Source organism: Oncorhynchus kisutch, linkage group LG12 (assembly GCF_002021735.2).
Source record: "Oncorhynchus kisutch isolate 150728-3 linkage group LG12, Okis_V2, whole genome shotgun sequence".
NCBI lineage: Eukaryota > Metazoa > Chordata > Actinopteri > Salmoniformes > Salmonidae > Oncorhynchus > Oncorhynchus kisutch.
In genome coordinates this window covers 39,933,729-39,948,679 of record NC_034185.2, presented here as the reverse complement: position 1 = coordinate 39,948,679, position 14,951 = coordinate 39,933,729, and the positions used below count along the sequence as shown (strand labels likewise).

The 14,951-nt window shown below is 43.5% G+C and overlaps 1 protein-coding gene across 1 annotated transcript in view; it reads right to left on the bottom strand.

Moving 5' to 3' along the window:
• Positions 1 to 14,372, bottom strand: part of LOC109900994 (prospero homeobox protein 1) — a 47,570-nt gene extending 33,198 nt beyond the window's left edge. The window contains exons 1-2 of the mRNA XM_020496949.2: positions 14,033 to 14,372; positions 5,132 to 7,150 (exon numbers count right to left, since the gene is read on the bottom strand). Of these exons, the coding sequence (XP_020352538.1) occupies positions 5,132 to 7,084 (1,953 nt within the window). The 5' untranslated portion in view covers positions 7,085 to 7,150; positions 14,033 to 14,372. The remainder of the gene's footprint in view (positions 1 to 5,131; positions 7,151 to 14,032) is intronic.
• Positions 14,373 to 14,951: the final 579 nt, after the last annotated feature.

Here is a 14,951-nt window from a genome sequence, read left to right as displayed (position 1 = left end):
GTTGGCCTATGGGGAGAACCCTAGCAGGCTAACCAACAGGCCTGGCCAAAAGAGCAGCACTCCACTCTCCACATCATCTGCTCCAAGAGCGAGGGATACCATGGCCTCTCAGAGCGAGCGAGGGATACCATGGCCTCTCAGAGGGCGCGAGGGAGCGAGGGATACCATGGCCTCTCAGAGGGAGCGAGGGAGCGAGGGATACCATGGCCTCTCAGAGCAAGCGAGGGAGCGAGGGATACCATGGCCTCTCAGAGGGAGCAAGGGAGCGAGGGATACCATGGCCTCTCAGAGCGAGCGAGGGATACCATGGCCTCTCAGAGGGAGCGAGGGAGCGAGGGATACCATGGCCTCTCAGAGCGAGCGAGGGAGCGAGGGATACCATGGCCTCTCAGAGGGAGCGAGGGAGCGAGGGATACCATGGCCTCTCAGAGGGAGCGAGGGAGCGAGGGATACCATGGCCTCTCAGAGGGAGCGAGGGATACCATGGCCTCTCAGAGGGAGCGAGGGATACCATGGCCTCTCAGAGGGAGCGAGGGATACCATGGCCTCTCAGAGGGAGCGAGGGATACCATGGCCTCTCAGAGGGAGCGAGGGAGCGAGGGATACCATGGCCTCTCAGAGCGAGCGAGGGATACCATGGCCTCTCAGAGGGAGCGAGGGAGCGAGGGATACCATGGCCTCTCAGAGGGAGCGAGGGAGCGAGGGATACCATGGCCTCTCAGAGCGAGCGAGGGAGCGAGGGATACCATGGCCTCTCAGAGCGAGCGAGGGAGCGAGGGATACCATGGCCTCTCAGAGGGAGCGAGGGAGCGAGGGATACCATGGCCTCTCAGAGGGAGCGAGGGAGCGAGGGATACCATGGCCTCTCAGAGGGAGCGAGGGATACCATGGCCTCTCAGAGGGAGCGAGGGATACCATGGCCTCTCAGAGGGAGCGAGGGATACCATGGCCTCTCAGAGGGAGCGAGGGATACCATGGCCTCTCAGAGGGAGCGAGGGATACCATGGCCTCTCAGAGGGAGCGAGGGAGAGATTTGAAATGTGTTTATTCCTGTGGAACTTTTGTGAGTGTAATGTTTACTGGAAATGTTTTATTGTTTTTTTTTTCACTTTTGTTTATTATCTATTTCACTTGCTTTGGCAATGTAAACATATGTTTCCTATGCCAATAAGGCCCCTTAAATTGACAATTGAATTGAGAGAGATGGAAGCAAGACAGAAGAGAAAGAGGCATGGACAGTGGGAGAGGGTTGTTCTCTTCAAGTCTGGCAAGATTACTTGCTGCAGTAAAGACACAATCATGTTCGTCTCATAAGACTGGGCTTTCCCAATGAGACTACTACGCTCTCGCTTCTAAATCAAAATGAATTCAAAACAAATGACAATCACATTATCACATAGATTACATTTATATATATAAATAAATTGAAGTTCCAAAAATCTACAAACACAGGATCCTCTCCCTATGCTTTAATATCAAGCAACAGTGAATCTTGATGAATTAATATCTCTAACAGCTTGCAAATGTAATAGTGATTGGACTTGGGGTGACACACAGCTATTATTTAGCCATGTTGGTGCCCTTGTACCAGCAAGGTTAGTGGTATCTGAGCACATCTGACAAGATATCAACATTCTCCACAGCTCTTCCCAAGTCAAGAGAGAAAATAGCTGCTCCACTTGCTCATTTCAGGTGTAAGGCCAATATACAATGAGGAAACTGATGGAAGTCATCTGCTGCGCGACGCTACAGAACGCCGATGAACTTCAACACAAAATGTCTGACAATCTGTTGTCTTTAGTTATTGTAGACGTGAAATTAACATGTGGCAGAAATTTTTAAAACCTGTAACACATGGCCGTGTTGTTCTAACTATTCTTCCCATTAAAGGAAGTACATCTGTTAATGCCCCCAAATTATATGCCACATTAGAGATAAAAGCATCTGGCATATATGTACAGTTGAAGTCGGAGGTTTACGTACACCTTAGCCAAATACATTTAAACTCAGTTTTTCACAATTCTCTTAGGTCAGTTAGGATCACGACTTAATTTTAAGAATGTGAAATGTCAGAATAATAGAAGAGAGAATGATTTATTTCAGCTTTTACTTCTTTCATCACATTCCCAGTGGGTCAGAAGTTTACATACACTCAATTAGTATTTGGTAGCATTGCCTTTAAAATTGTTTAACTTGGGTCAAACGTTTAGGGTAGCCTTCCACAAGCTGTCCTTGTTGTCCTCAAGCCATTTTGCCACAACTTTAGAAGTATGCTTGGGGTTATTGTCCATTTGGAAGACCCATTTGCCACCAAGCTTTAACTTCCTGACAGATGTCTTGAGATGTTGCTTAAATATATCTACATAATTTTACTTCCTCATGATGTCATCTATTTTGCAAAGTGCACCAGCCCCAACTGCAGCAAAGCACCCCCACAGCATGATGGTGCCACCCCCGTGCGTCACGGTTGGTATGATGTTCTTCGGCTTGCAAGCATCCCCCTTTTTCCTCCAAACATAACAATGGTCATTATGGCCAAACAGTTCTATTTTTGTTTTATCAGACCAGAGGACATTTCTCCATGAAGTACGATCTTTGTCCCCATGTGCAGTTGTAAACCGTAATCTAGTTTTTTTATGGCGGTTTTGGAACAGTGGCTTCTTCCTTGCTGAGGGGCCTTTCAGGTTATGTCGATATAGGAATAATTTTACTGTGGATATAGAAACTTTTGTACCTGTTTCCTCTAGCAACTTCACAAGGTCCTTTACTGTTGTTCTGGGATTGATTTGCACTTTTCGCACCAAAGTACGTTCATCTCTAGGAGACAGACTGCATCTCCTTCCTGAGCGGTATGACAGCTGCGTGGTCCCATGGTGTTTATACTTGCATACTATTGTCTGTACAGATGAATGTGACTTGGATGAACCAGACTTGTGGAGGTCCACACTTTTTTTTCTGAGGTCTGGTTGATTTCTTATGATTTCCCCATGATGTCAAGCAAGGAGGTACTGACTTTGAAGATATATCTTGAAATATATCCACAGGTACACCTCCAATTGACTCAAATGATGTCAATTAGCCTATCAGAAGCTTCTAAAGCCATGACATCATTTTCTGAAATTTTCCAAGCTGTTTAAAGGCACAGTCAACTTAGTGTATGTAAACTACTGACCCACTGGAATTGTGATACAGTGAATTATAAGTGAAATAATCTGTCTGTAAACAATTGTTTGAAAAATTACTTGTGTCATGCACAAAGTAGATGTCCTAACCGACTTGCCAAAACTATAGTTTGTTAACAAGAAATTTGGGGAGTGGTTTTAATGACTCCATCCTAAGTGTATGTAAACTTCCGACATCAATTTTAGTTATTGTTTTACTCTCTCTCTCTCTCTCTCTCTCTCTCTCTCTTTCTCTCTCCCTCTCTCTCTCTCCCTCCCTCCCTCCCTCTCCCTCTACCTCTCTCTCTCTTTTCATCCTCCCATCGGGAGAAACAGTGTAGCAGAGGATATTATGGATCTCTGGGAAGTGCTCCTCCCCTTTTGGTCAGAAGACAAATGAAGACAATCACTGTTATGAAAGAAAAGCAGCTCGCTGCGTACACCTGTTTAACGTCCATTTCAAAGAAAAGAAAGGGAGGAGCGGGAGAGAAAGAAACCTTTTTTTAAAGTATTTGGGTGCCAAGCAACTGCTGAAAGCTCCCCGGGCTGTTGACAGATATTTATGAAACGAGAAAGAAATAGAAAAGAAACTAAAATGATTGTTTGTTTTTACAATGTTGGATGATAAGACACAGGTGGCCATAAATAAACATCTTTACTGAGTCCTCAGGCGAACCCTATCTAACATACACACACACACACACACACACACACACACACACACACACACACACACACACACACACACACACACACACACACACACACACACACACACACACAAAGGCCGAACCCTGAGGTGATCATTACACAGACATAGATCAGCACTAACATACAGTAGCCATACAGTAGCATCCATGTTAGATGCTTTCGTCAATGTCTAACTTTTAGACACAGTCAAGTAAAAAAAAAAACATGCTCTCTGTCGAATCTCAGCCAAAACATGTCCAAGCCTGTTAGACCATAGATACACTGAGTGTACAAAGCATTAAGGGCACCAGCTCTTTCCATGACATAGACTGACCAGGTGAATCCAGGTGAAAGCAATGATAACTTATTGATGTCACTTGTTAAATCCACTTCAATCAGTGTAGATTAAGGGGAGGAGACAGGTTAAAGAAGGTATTTTAAGCCTTGAGACATTGGAGACATGGATTGTGTATGTGTGCCATCGGAAGCATTGGAGTCAACATGGGCCAGCATCCCTGTGGAACACTTTCAACAACTTGTGGAGTCCATGCCTGACAAATTGAGGCGGTTCTGAGAGCAAAAGGGGGGCTTGCAACTCAATATTAGGAAGGTGGACTTAATGTTTTGTACACTCAGTGTACACTGTACATGTGTGTCGTGTGTGTCATTGATATAACATTTTCAGTGACAGTGATCACGCAAAATAACTGCTACGGAGGCTTCATGAGTGAAAGGTCTTTGCAAAGACAGTTCTGAATGGTAGAGGGGTAGGGAGGTAGCCTATATAGGAAAAACAGGGCAAACTGAATGGATCAGTTGAGGCTATTAGGCCCAGTCCCAGTTGGTTGACTGTGATCCTCCCATAGGTACCTTACCTTACCTCTTTATCTGCAGCCCATGATTGAGGTACACAGGGGTTAAACTATCAGTACAGAGAGCCATTGTGCTTAACCTCAGCTTTCTGTAGCGTTTGTCTCTTTCAGTCATGTTTCAAATGGGAATCAGGGCTATAAATGTTGTGGAGACATTATCTGACCAATGGTAGAGTGACTAGAGTGCTTTCAACCAATTAGTAGAGCAAAAGGTATATGATCAAATAAAAAAAGGGATGTTTTAGAGAGAACTGAAAATAAAATAAATGTGCTGATTTAGCAATAATATGCAATAGTCATCATAACAATATTTTAAACAAAGATGAACAACCAGCCCTTCTATAGCATCTCTAACTCTCTCTCCCTCCCTCCCCACCTCCCTCCCTCTCTCTGTGTGGTGAAGGATACGGTGCTGCCTGAGTATGGTGAGATGTCGTTCATGTCGCTCATGTCTCCACACTCTGACTTGATGAGGGACAGGGAGAGCCCCTCTGCAGTGCTCCCAGGGTTGGTCGGAGAGAAAGACCGGTGGTGGTGCCCCACATGATGCCCTGATGACATTTTGGTCCGCAGGCTGGTGGTCTCCCTGGACAGGTCCATGGAGTCTGGGGAGGAACAGTCCTTCCCTGGGTAACCGCCGGAGGGTGGGCCCAGAGGGCTCTGGAAGGGGTAACCCATGAGAGGAAGGGGAAAGGGGTGGCGGAAAGAAGGGGGGCTGAAGCCCATGGAGGTAGAGAGGGAGGAGGGGTGCAGGGAGGGGTGGTGATGGCCCCCGTGGGCGCCCACGGCTGAGGATTGGTGATGGTGCTCCGTCTGCGTCTTCCTCACCACCAGGGGCAGCGCCTCCGTCTGGTCATTGGCGCCGGGCACAGGTATGCTGCCGAACGAATCCAGGGGATTGGGAATGATGACGTCGCCAAAGCACTGCAGGCGCTGGTTGGCTGTGTGGAAGTTGGGGCCCTTGACGTTGACACCAAACCTCTCTGGGAGCATGGGGAGGGGAGGGAAGACTTGGGGTGGTGTGGGGCGAGGGGGCTTGGCAAACACCTTGACCACTGTGTCCACCACCTGGTTCATTGCCGAGTTGAGCTCCTGTTTCAACGTCTCAGCCAGCAGCTTGCCCTCTGCATGGTGCATGGAGGAGGAGGGGCCCTGACCAGGACCTTTCCCCCAGACCAGCCCCTCTCTCCTGAGCTTGTCCCCCTCAGCCAGCAGGGCCTGCTCCTGGAGCAACGCCCTTGCTCGGTCCAGGAAGTGTCCCGGATCCAGGTCTGACATCTCATTGTCGGAACGGTCTGTCCGGTCATCTCCTCCAGCATCAGACCTCCCAGCGCTGTCCTCAGACATGTTGCCTGGGTCATGGGCCAGGTCATGCTCCGAGTCGTCGGTGGAGTCATAGATCTGGAAGAACTTCTCCTGCAGCTGGCGCAGCTGCTTCTGCATGTCCTCCAGCTGCAGCTTCAGTTGTCTGCGCTCCTCATGCTTCTGCTCTTTACGCTGGCACACCAGCTGGGTGAAGCTCTGCTGCTGCTGCTGGGGCAGGCGCTGTTTCCTTTTGTTCTCCCGGCTGCACACCTCTCCCCTGGGGCTGGGCGGCTGTAGGGGGCAGTTCATCTCCATTTCTCTGTCCCTGTCACCGTCCATCTCTCGCTCTCTCTCCCGTCCACATTGTTCCAGTTCGTGGTCCCGCTCTCCGAGGTGGCGTGTGGGCACCACCACCCCGGGTGAGTGGCTCATGCCCCGGATGATGTTCTCCACTCGGGCACGCTTGGCCCGGAGGTGCTCGTCGTTGAGGCGCTCTAGGTCAAAGGCGCCCAGAGCCGGGGGATGGCCAAAAGGGGAAAGGCACTCCTGGGGGCTGTCCTGGGACGAATTACTGCAGGCGTCCTCCTGGGGGGCTTCGGAACCCCCACTGGAGAGGCCCGACCTGGGGAACCCCCCATCCTCTCTATCTCCTCTCTCCCCTCTCTCTCCTCTTCCGTTCTTGGCCATGTTGCTCTTGATGAGCTGGGAGATGATAGTGGCGCCGGGGAAGGCGTCTTCATACGAGTTGGCTCTCTTCAGGAGCTTCCGGAGTACGTTGGACTTGGACTCGCTGTTGGTTGCTGTGACGACCCCAGCGTGGCCGTGCGGCTGCACCATGGAGCAGTCCATGGAGTTTGCATCGGAGCCATGGTGGTGGGAGTTGAGAGAGTTCATAGCACCGAAGATTGCTGCTTTGGCATGGGCGATGTCGGCGCTTGTTGTGGTTGCTGCTGCTGCGTTGGATGCGTTGCTGCCCACAGTCCTCTTCACCCCGATGTCCACTCGTCTTCTCTTGGTCTGTCTGCTCAGGAAGGAGTCGCTGTCATGGTCCGGCATCACGGTCTGCTGCTATTGGGCCATATCCCACAAAGCCACTCCTCTAGCACCACTACTGAATGACACCTGTAGAATGAAAACATAAAGGAAACGTGGTCATAAAACTGTCATGGCGATATATTTACACCTGTTGTGACATATATTGTGTTATTTTATGGCTGGTTATGACAACAACATAAGAGTGTCAAAAGCCATATTTATTCTAATGTGTTTTCCCCTGTCAAGAAGTTTTCCTTCGTTTTGAAAAATGTATTTCTTAAGTCCTTTGTTGTTGTTATGAATTCTTCACAGACATGTTTTTTTTCTCATTACATTTCAAATAAAATACAATACACTTCATGACACCGCATGAAGAATTATGACCATCCTGTGTCACTTTACTTGGACTAAGAAAATACACTTTGTGGCACTGTCAAGAAGCATTATGAACATCATAATCATATGAACCAGATAGGCCTATCATGTACATGCCCCTTGTGTCAAGTCATCAGACAAAAATAGGGTGTCTTGTCCTGCTTCTGAAACCGTGGTATAGGGTGCCATTTCACACGCACCCTACATTTTCTCTGTCTGTCCCCTGTTCCACACTGCCTGCCTGCGCAACACTGAACCAGTTCCCACGCAACACAAAGCTTCATAAAATGATGATAATTACTTAAGCACTTTTCCTCATTTCCATGTTTGTGCGGCTTCAAGCCGGTACAGAAAACCATTAAGTCAAAAGACTAAAGAGAAAGGCTGAGATTGGATTAAGAATACCACAAAGACACAGTAAACTCAGTGGAACTCCTTTCTTACTTAATTACAATCTCTTCTCCAAAAGTCATCTGTAGGTCATTTACATTTTAGGTTACATTTTAGTCATTTAGATTAGAAGTTGCCCATACCCAAAGCAATTCATTACGTGGATGTAGAGTTGTTCAATTTTATTTCAATCACATTTTGACCACATCCCTTTTGATTTAAACAAAACTTTCTATACATATTTGCCGATGGTAGAAAGTTACTTTTGGACTTGAATGTCAAAAATATTTGGAGATAGGTGTTCAAAGTTGAACCATTTTGCACATCCAATCCTATGATGAGACATACATTCCTTCATCACTTGAAAATATAAACAGTTGAATTTTATGCCATTTTTTTATAAATGTTACAAACATGGTTGTTTTGTTTTGTAATTTCGTGAAAAAAAAAGTTTTAATACAAAATATGTACATTTTTTTTACGTTTAAAGTCAATTATCTAGAAATGCATGGAGTCAAGATTATTTTCCATTTTCCCATGTTGTAGATTAGACATGATTTTACATCATATTTGGTGTTAGTGTTGTGCCTGCAATCGTTTGAGACACAGAATACTCTTGAGTTCAGGGTGGGTATAATTTCAGTCATAGAATAGAATTCATAGAATGGACATATACAGTGGGGCAAAAAATTATTTAGTCAGCCACCAATTGTGCAAGTTCTCCCACTTAAAAAGATGAGAGAGGCCTGTAATTTTCATCATAGGTACACTTCAACTATGATAGACAAAATGAGAAAATCACATTGTAGGATTTCTAATGAATTCATTTGCAAATTATGGTGGAAAATAAGTATTTGGTCAATAACAAAAGTTTATCTCAATACCTTTATATACCCTTTGTTGGCAATGACAGAGGTCAAACGTTTTCTGTAAGTCTCCACAAGGTTTTCACACACTGTTGCTGGTATTTTAGCCCATTCCTCCATGCAGATCTCCTCTAGAGCAGTGATGTTTTGAGGCTGTTGCTGGGCAACAAAGACTTTCAACTCCCTCCAAAGATTTTCTATGGGGTTGAGATCTGGAGACTGGCTAGGCCACTCCAGGACCTTGAAATGCTTCTTACGAAGCCACTCCTTCGTTGCCCGGGCGGTGTGTTTGGGATCATTGACATGCTGAAAGACCCAGCCACGTTTCATCTTCAATGCCCTTGCTGATGGAAGGAGGTTTTCACTCAAAATCTCACGATACATGGCCCCAGTCATTCTTTCCTTTACACGGATCAGTCTTCCTGGTCCCTTTGCAGAAAAACAGCCCCAAAGCATGATGTCTCCAACCCATGCTTCACAGTAGGTAAGGTGTTCTTTAGATGCAACTCAGCATTCTTTGTCCTCCAAACACGACGAGTTAAGTTTTTACCAAAAAGTTCTATTTTGGTTTCATCTGACCATATGACATTCTCCCAATCTTCTTCTGGATCATCCAAATGCTCTCTAGCAAACTTCAGACGGGCCTGGACATGTACTGGCTTAAGCTGTCTTGCACTGCAGGATTTGAGTCCCTGGCGGCGTAGTGTGTTACTGATGGTAGGCTTTGTTACTTTGGTCCCAGCTCTCTGCAGGTCATTCACTAGGTCCTCCCGTGTGCTTCTGGGATTTTTGCTCACCATTCTTGTGATCATTTTGACTCCACAGGGTGAGATCTTGCGTGGAGCCCCAGATCGAGGGAGATTATCAGTGGTCTTGTAGGTCTTCCATTTCCTAATATTTGCTCCCACAGTTGATTGCTTACCTATTGCAGATTCAGTCTTCCCAGCCTGGTGCAGGTCTACAATTTTGTTTCTGGTGTCCTTTGACAGCTCTTTGGTCTTGGCCATAGTGGAGTTTGGAGTGTGACTGTTTGAGGTTGTGGACAGGTGTCTTTTATACTGATAACAAGTTCAAACAGGTGCCATTAATACAGGTAACGAGTGGAGGACAGAGGAGCCTCTTAAAGAAGAAGTTACAGGTTTGTGAGAGCCATAAATCTTGCTTGTTTGTAAGTGACCAAATACTTATTTTCCACCATAATTTGCAAATAAATCCATTAAAAATCCTACAATGTGTTTTTCTGGATTTATTTTTCTCATTTTGTCTGTCATAGTTGAAGTGTACCTATGAAGAAAATTACAGGCCTCTCTCATCTTTTTAAGTGGGAGAACTTGCACAATTGGTGGCTGAATAAATACTTTTTTGCCCCACTGTATATCCTTTTGGATCACTGGAATCTAGCTGGTACATCATTTACATTTAAATTGAATTGAAATTTGAACTTCCAGTTACAACCACAAAGATGGCCGCTGGTCCACCCAATGTTGAATGTCAACTTAAATGGGGATGTCTATTTTATTATCTATATGTATATGATTTCAATAGGTTGTCCATGGAACATTGACAGTGTAATTTAAAATAACTGATATTCCCATTAAAGTCAACATTCTCTGATGTGTGGACCAACCAGGTTTGTGCTACCAAATTTTGAAAGTTTAAGACATGCTGTCTCTCAACCTATGGTGGGCACAACACAAACACCTCAGATGATGTTCAACGTATAATTTTTTTGATAATTGATGTTTAAAGTAAAAAAAACAAGAAATAATAAAATAGTTTGGCAACCCTGTTTGTAAGCTTTTAAATTATATAAAACTTAACCGTTTATCTTTTACAGTGATGAAGACATGGATGTCTCATGGTAGGGTTGGGCACCGCTATCTCCTAAATGTTTTGGCATTCAGTTCCAAGAACTTACTTTCTGACCCCTTCTATACTGGGCAAATATGTATAGAATGTTTTGTTCAAATCAAAAGGGAGCGGTCAAAAAGTGACTGAAATCAAATTGAATGACCAGAAAGTACAGGAAGTGTATTCATCCAAACCACATATCACACCCATTTAAAGTGTTATAATAACAAGTGCCTCAAACAATAAAACCTATTTGCAGATTGCTTCTTATATTTTACTGACTGAATGCGCCCTGATTGAAGAAGCAACTTAAAGCACTACGACAAATATTTTGTCACCATCCAGCGGGATCAGAACCCCGTTGTAAGCATCGGCTGACAACTACGCATGTCATCATCAGAGGTGTAGGACTTTTATTCAGTATATTTACAGAATGAATTAACATTTACTGGCAATAGAGAAAAAATTCAAACTTTTATGTAAAATTTAAGAATTATTTTGTTACATTATTTAATATTCCTTAATTCCTCCTTCCAAATCTCAACTATTGTCTATCTGTGCAGACAATACTGTGTAAGATAATAAGACTTCATCCTGGCGAGTCGTTTTACTCAAAGCCTGATCCTTTAAAGACCACTAAAGCCCTGCTAAGCAGAACAGCGGTGAGACAATCTAATAGGAAATCTATATTAATAACATATATGTATAGGGTGAATAGTGTTTTCTACGCTTGACAATTGTGTGAGTTCTTACTGGAGAGTAGAGTACATTCATTTAAATCTGTCAAACACTATTTAGGATTTTAGTGCAATAAAACTGACAATGCAAATAGACTGTCAAAGACATTTTGAACTGACAAAATATAGATGTATATAGGTATATCTAAATGTTCATCAACAGCTCATATTGTTACTGATCAGTGTTTTGACTCATTTGTCAAGACATATTTTGAGGGAGAATGTAATTTTTTTAAACAAATGTTTAGATCTCTGCTCAAACCACTCAGCGTCTAATATAAAAATGGGGCCAGTGTAAAAGTATTTATAATCTGAGCCCATTCCGTCTATAAAGTAACCCCCGTCACTTAGTTGAACTGGGAGTAAAAATCACCTATAGGATATATGTCAACGTAATTGATGCCATAAGTAACCATGCATAACAAGCATAATTTTCTCTTCTAATAATCACAAACTCACATTCTCTCACACTCTCCACCATCTCTCTCGCTCTCTCTCTCACACACACACACACACACACACACACACACACACACACACACACACACACACACACACACACACACACACACACACACACACACACACACACAATTTTAGATGGAAACTGTTTGAGATAGGCTTATTACTGTATTATTAAGCAATACAAGAGCAACATTGCGGTAAGATGTACACTATTTAGCACATTATTGGTGTAACTAAATGAAGAAGAAACAAGGTTGGGGAAGCTTGACAGATTTGTTTTATCTCATTACAGAAACAAAGTCTGGCAAGACAAAATTAAATATATTACACAGACTAAACAAATGTCGGTCTATTATTAAAATGATTAAAAGCATGTCTGTGTCTAGTTATGACAAATGGCTCTGGCTCAACTCTTTCCATCCATCCATCTCCAGAAGTTCAAACGAGGGTGAAATATCTCCAAGAAAACTTTGACTTGGGTGCCACAAGAGCTTAACAATGGGCCAGGTCATTGTCGCTCGAAAATAAAGCCGCTAGCATCTGTCGTTTCCGATGGCACACGTGCCACCCCCATTGCCCATGCGCAGTCTATTGGAATACCTTTCAACAATTTCAAGGAAATATGAGCGCATTTGAACAATGAGCTACGGTCATCTCTCCCCCCTCGCTCATTTTGAGTTTGAGTTTGAGTTTATTTGTATTTTTACAGGGACAGTGCACATTAATCAACGTTTCAGTAAAAGTGCCGGTTTTAGCCAGCCGGCTAATTTTCAACCACAGTGCCTGGGCAGGTTATTAAAAACAATTACAATAATAATACAGACAATCAATGAGCAGTGAGCACACGCAGGGCAACATTGGACAAGCAAGACGTAGCATGCAGACAAACCAACATAGCACAAAAAGCAACAAGACAAAATCCATAAAAGCAACAAAGTGTTTCCACACCTCACAAGCTACAGACAACAGACAACATGGAAAGCGGCAATAGACAACTAGGGATTATGTTCACAAGTCTGATTGGCCTTTAGCCATGTCTTCATGTTTTTTTAGTGAAAGTGTGATAGGTGGTGCAGTTGTGTCTGTTCCCGGGATCTTTACAGCTCTGAGAGAGAGAGAACGGGGCACCATGAAGGTTTAAAAAAGTTCATAACCCTTTGGATTTGTAACATGGCAAAGTAACTATTCAAGCAAGTCTGACTTTTTTTTAACCTTTATTTAACTAGGAAAGTCAGTTAAGAACAAATTCTTATTTACAATGATGACCGACCTCGGCCAAACCGAGACGACGCTGGGCCAATTGGGCGCCACCCTATGGGACTCCCAATCATGTCAATTACATTTCTATTCCACGTTGGTTCAACATCATTTAATTGAAATGACGTGGAAACAACATTGAATCAACCAGTATGTGCCCAGAGGGATAGGCCGCAGATTTTGTCAGATTTGACTTCTCTTAGCAGTTTGGGAGAACTTAGGCAGCAGAGCAGAAGGTTAGGAGAATTAGAAGGTCAGGAAAAGGGTTAGGGTTAGCTAAAATTGAAAATAATGATAATAACATTTGACAAAAGCTGTTTCCTTCTAGCCATGACCAGGTTGTGTGTGTCTGTGCCAAATATCCCTGTTGTCTCCATAATGTGCACTTTGGACGCTTTTTCCCTCATCAACATTTGCTCGTTCTTGGCACTATCACCACAATAATTATTCCAGGGAAACAGTTAAACCACTACTAGACTGAAACATTCAAAGAGTAGATTCCATTTATCTGATATTATATATATCAGATATTAATAGTGATAAAACCAAGCTTGTTAAAATCGAAACGACTCACAAGCGTAATACACTGAACGAATAAGACTACACACAACAAAGACCATATACGAGACTTGAAGGTGTAGCCCACACAGATTCAAAGATAACGGACTTCAGCCTTTGATCAAATCAAACCAAGTCAGACAGCCTTGAAAGTCTTTAGCCTATATGCTAAAAAAAACATTTATTCACAAATAACACATTTTAAAAGACAGTAACTTACTTTTAAAAGTAAGAAATAATCTGTAATAATAAAGTATTCTGCACATCATAACAATGAAGCTACTTAGTCACACTTTAGGTTAAAGAAAACAATTCAGCCTAATAATATCGTCAAAGACAGCTAATGTTGTCTTTCATTAGAATAAATTCTGCTGTTTATCTTTTGATTTGTTTTTGTTTTTCTGCCCACCAAACGCACGCGACGCAAAAGAACAAGAGGGAGGTATCTGAGGACAAGGTTACTTACTTACCCGCAGATGAAGGGAAAGGCCGTTTTTTTTACTGCTGAAAAAAAGAATACGGCTATGGAAGCTTCGCCGCGAAACGTTCAATATTATAATTTCTCAGGGAAGGAAGAGTATGAGTAAAGTGAGTGATGAGCGCGACCGTAGGACATAAAAATAGACATACAAGAGCTATTTTGCTCCGCTCTCTGTCATCTTCTCTCGAGGGGTGAACGACTGGTGATGATGTCGTAGCAGCTTGACCGAGGCGCACGCGATGCAGAGCTTCGACGCTCGAGCTCTCCTCCACCAACAAGATTCACTTTAAGACACAGCTGAAGGAAACAGGAAGACGGCGCGTCATACGCTTGGTGATGTAACGGATCGCACCTACCAATAAGAACCGTCCGTCGTATACGGAGGAGTACAATGCACTGAACTTGACCGAGGAATGGGACTTCAACATACCAAAAAATTATCTTATTTTGTTTACAAATAAATAATTTAATATGTAAGAAAACCTCATTGAGAAGTAGCTTATGGCATTACAATACTGTTAATAGGCCTAATGTTTGCATGAACATTCATTTTATGGACATGTTATTGTGGATATGTGATAATAGCAGTTTTTTTAAGGCACAACATTTATATTTTAAATGTCCTGAATACGTGTTTATGTCATTTAAACTGTTTAAACGGTGTCCATTAAAGACACACATTCCTCAAAAATTTTACGCAACATTGTTTCATTTTGTTTTTTATTTCCAAGTTTGCCTTTCGATAAGAGATTCATTGTCGTGTCTCGGTTAGGCCGATTGAGTTGTGTTTAGTGCAACACTATCCTTTTAACAACGATAAAATTAACTTTGTGAGTCTCCTGAGTCCAGGGGTTGAACGTAACTGCGCGCAGGGGCTCAGAAAGGCATGGTGCCGGTATATCACTATC